The sequence below is a fragment of the Fukomys damarensis genome, unplaced genomic scaffold (genome assembly GCF_012274545.1).
Source record: "Fukomys damarensis isolate Sample0158 unplaced genomic scaffold, DMR_v1.0_HiC HiC_scaffold_12, whole genome shotgun sequence".
In the NCBI taxonomy this organism is placed as follows: Eukaryota; Metazoa; Chordata; class Mammalia; order Rodentia; family Bathyergidae; genus Fukomys; species Fukomys damarensis.
Genome location: NW_022900924.1, coordinates 54,695,824 through 54,697,950, shown reverse-complemented (window position 1 = coordinate 54,697,950; position 2,127 = coordinate 54,695,824). Strand labels below are relative to the sequence as shown.

Genomic DNA, 2,127 nt, shown 5'->3' with positions numbered 1-2,127 from the left:
TTCCCTCCAGAGCTCCTCATCCTGGGGCCCCCAGGTCACCTCTGGGACGGGGCCGTCCTGGGCACTCTCTGCCGGACCGGCCAATTCGGGCTGCTCACCGGGCAGCGTCTGGTTCTCCGGGAGCCTTGGGGCATCCGGTGAGAAGATGGAGAAGGCGGGGTCCGGGTGGCTGGCGGGCAGCACACCACTGGGCACAGGCAGGGGGGCCAGGGCGCTCTCACCCAGTGGGCTCTGCTCTGTCACCTGGGCAGCCAAGTAGGTGCGCAGCCCTGCGGGGTCTGTGTACACCAGGATGCCGATCCAGACAACGGTGCCAGCCTGCAGGGGTGGTGGGTGCTCCATCAGGCCCATGGGCAGGACTGGATGTGCGTCCCCATCCCTAACTCCACCAGAGTGGCACCACAAAGCTGCAAAATTTTCTGTTCGGCCTGAGGGACCCACTGTCTCCAAAGGCCCGTCCCAGAGGCCTCCAAAGAGCCTCAGCCTCACTCCGTCCTTCCGAATCCCAGGAGCCAGCATGGTACAACTGGTTCATTCTGAAGTAGCCCACGGGAGCACTGTGGCCACGTGGTCTCTGGCCCAGACACCTGTCCTAGGTCCCTCTGCGGGGGTGGCTCCTCTACGCAACCACCCTCAGAACCCACCGGGGACCAAACAGGGAGGGCAGGAGAGGCTGCCCCCGGCCAGAACACAGGGGCCATCAGGCAGCAACCTGAGTGCAGGGGTGACAGGTACCATGATGAGGCGCTGTGCCAGGCGGGTGCGGGCCAGGAAGTAGACAACACGCAACCTCTTGGGGAGCCGCAGGTTGCGGAAAGAAGATGGCTGCAGCGTGATGGTGTGGGGCATGGACGGCCGCACGGCCAGCTGCCTCTCATAGCGTGCTGGCCGCCCCACAGGCTTGGCGGGGGGCAGGCAGGCCTCGGCGGGGAGCCGCTTGTTCAGATCCGCTAGCTGTCAGGGTGCAGGGGGCAGGTCTGAGTCAGCTGTCCCTACTAGGGGCCTGCATTGCATCCCTCTGACAGCCTGGGAGGTCAGCAGCCACTCCTACCTCCATGCGGCGAATGTCGATGGACAGGACGGTGGTGAAGAACAGCATCTGGAGAAAGAAATCGGACACCAGGCCCACAACTGCGAAGAGACAGAACTCCTGAAATGAGAAAGGGGTGCATGCACGCGGTGACCACCGCCAAGAGCTGATATGGCAGGGCAGGCACAGCAGAGCAGGCACAGCAGACGGAGGGAGGCGGCTCTGGCCTTGAGTTCTCCTCACTGCCACCAGGGGGCAGCACAGGCCCCTCACACCTCAGAGATGGTGCCCAACCTGGAGTGAGCCTGATCCAACCAGCTGATTCCCAGAAAGGCCTGGTCCTGTGCAGGTGCCATTGACCCCGCCAGAGTCCAGGCCTATCCCACCTTTCACTACTGGGATGCTGCCTGGCTGTCCCCAAAGCTGAATCAGAGACCCTGTTTCTCAAGCCCTGGTCGGAGGCCCCTGGCACAGCATTGCAGATTGTGCCCCAACCCAACTGAGTCCACAGGAACGGTGCTCACAGCAGCCTGGTGTCTTTCCGGGGGACACAGCCCCGGCCTGCAGCGGGCCTGCCACACAGGGGAGCCCAGGGTGACGACAGGCAGCCCTGCCCAGGCTGCCCCACCTCTGCCCAGCCCTGCACCCAAGTGTGGCCACAATGAGTGCCAAGGCAGGGCTGCAGCTGCCCCTCCCAGGGCCCATAGTCAGCAGGCCACAGGTCTCACCTGGATGGCAGGCACGAGGGTAAAGTAGCCGATGAGGATGATGCCCAGCTCAGTGGCCATGTTCTTCATGATGGACCAGCTCTCACTACTCAGGCCTATAGAGGCGACCACAGCCCACGCTGTACTATCCACTGCCACCTGCTCAGCCCTCAGACGTGGCCACTCCACCCAGCACCCCGATTCAGCCACCCGGCCATCGCAGGGAGAGGCAGGATGCACCTCCACGCCTGCCTCCGGCCCCACAGCCAGCCAGCCCCAGTCCCCGCCGTCAGCTGTGAGCTCCAGGTGCGTAGGCACTGTCACCTCGAGGCTGCAGTCACAGGGGGGTGGGTGTGTGTGTGTGTGTGTGTGTGTGTGTGTGTGTGTGTG

At 64.0% G+C, this 2,127-nt stretch overlaps 1 protein-coding gene across 1 annotated transcript in view; it reads right to left on the bottom strand.

Annotated features, from left to right (window-relative positions):
* Nucleotides 1-2,127, bottom strand: part of Scap (SREBF chaperone) — a 43,893-nt gene that overhangs the window by 3,911 nt on the left and 37,855 nt on the right. The window contains exons 10-13 of the mRNA XM_033762703.1: nucleotides 1,759-1,853; nucleotides 1,052-1,150; nucleotides 736-954; nucleotides 1-318 (exon numbers count right to left, since the gene is read on the bottom strand). Coding sequence (XP_033618594.1) covers nucleotides 1-318; nucleotides 736-954; nucleotides 1,052-1,150; nucleotides 1,759-1,853 — 731 coding nt within the window. The remainder of the gene's footprint in view (nucleotides 319-735; nucleotides 955-1,051; nucleotides 1,151-1,758; nucleotides 1,854-2,127) is intronic.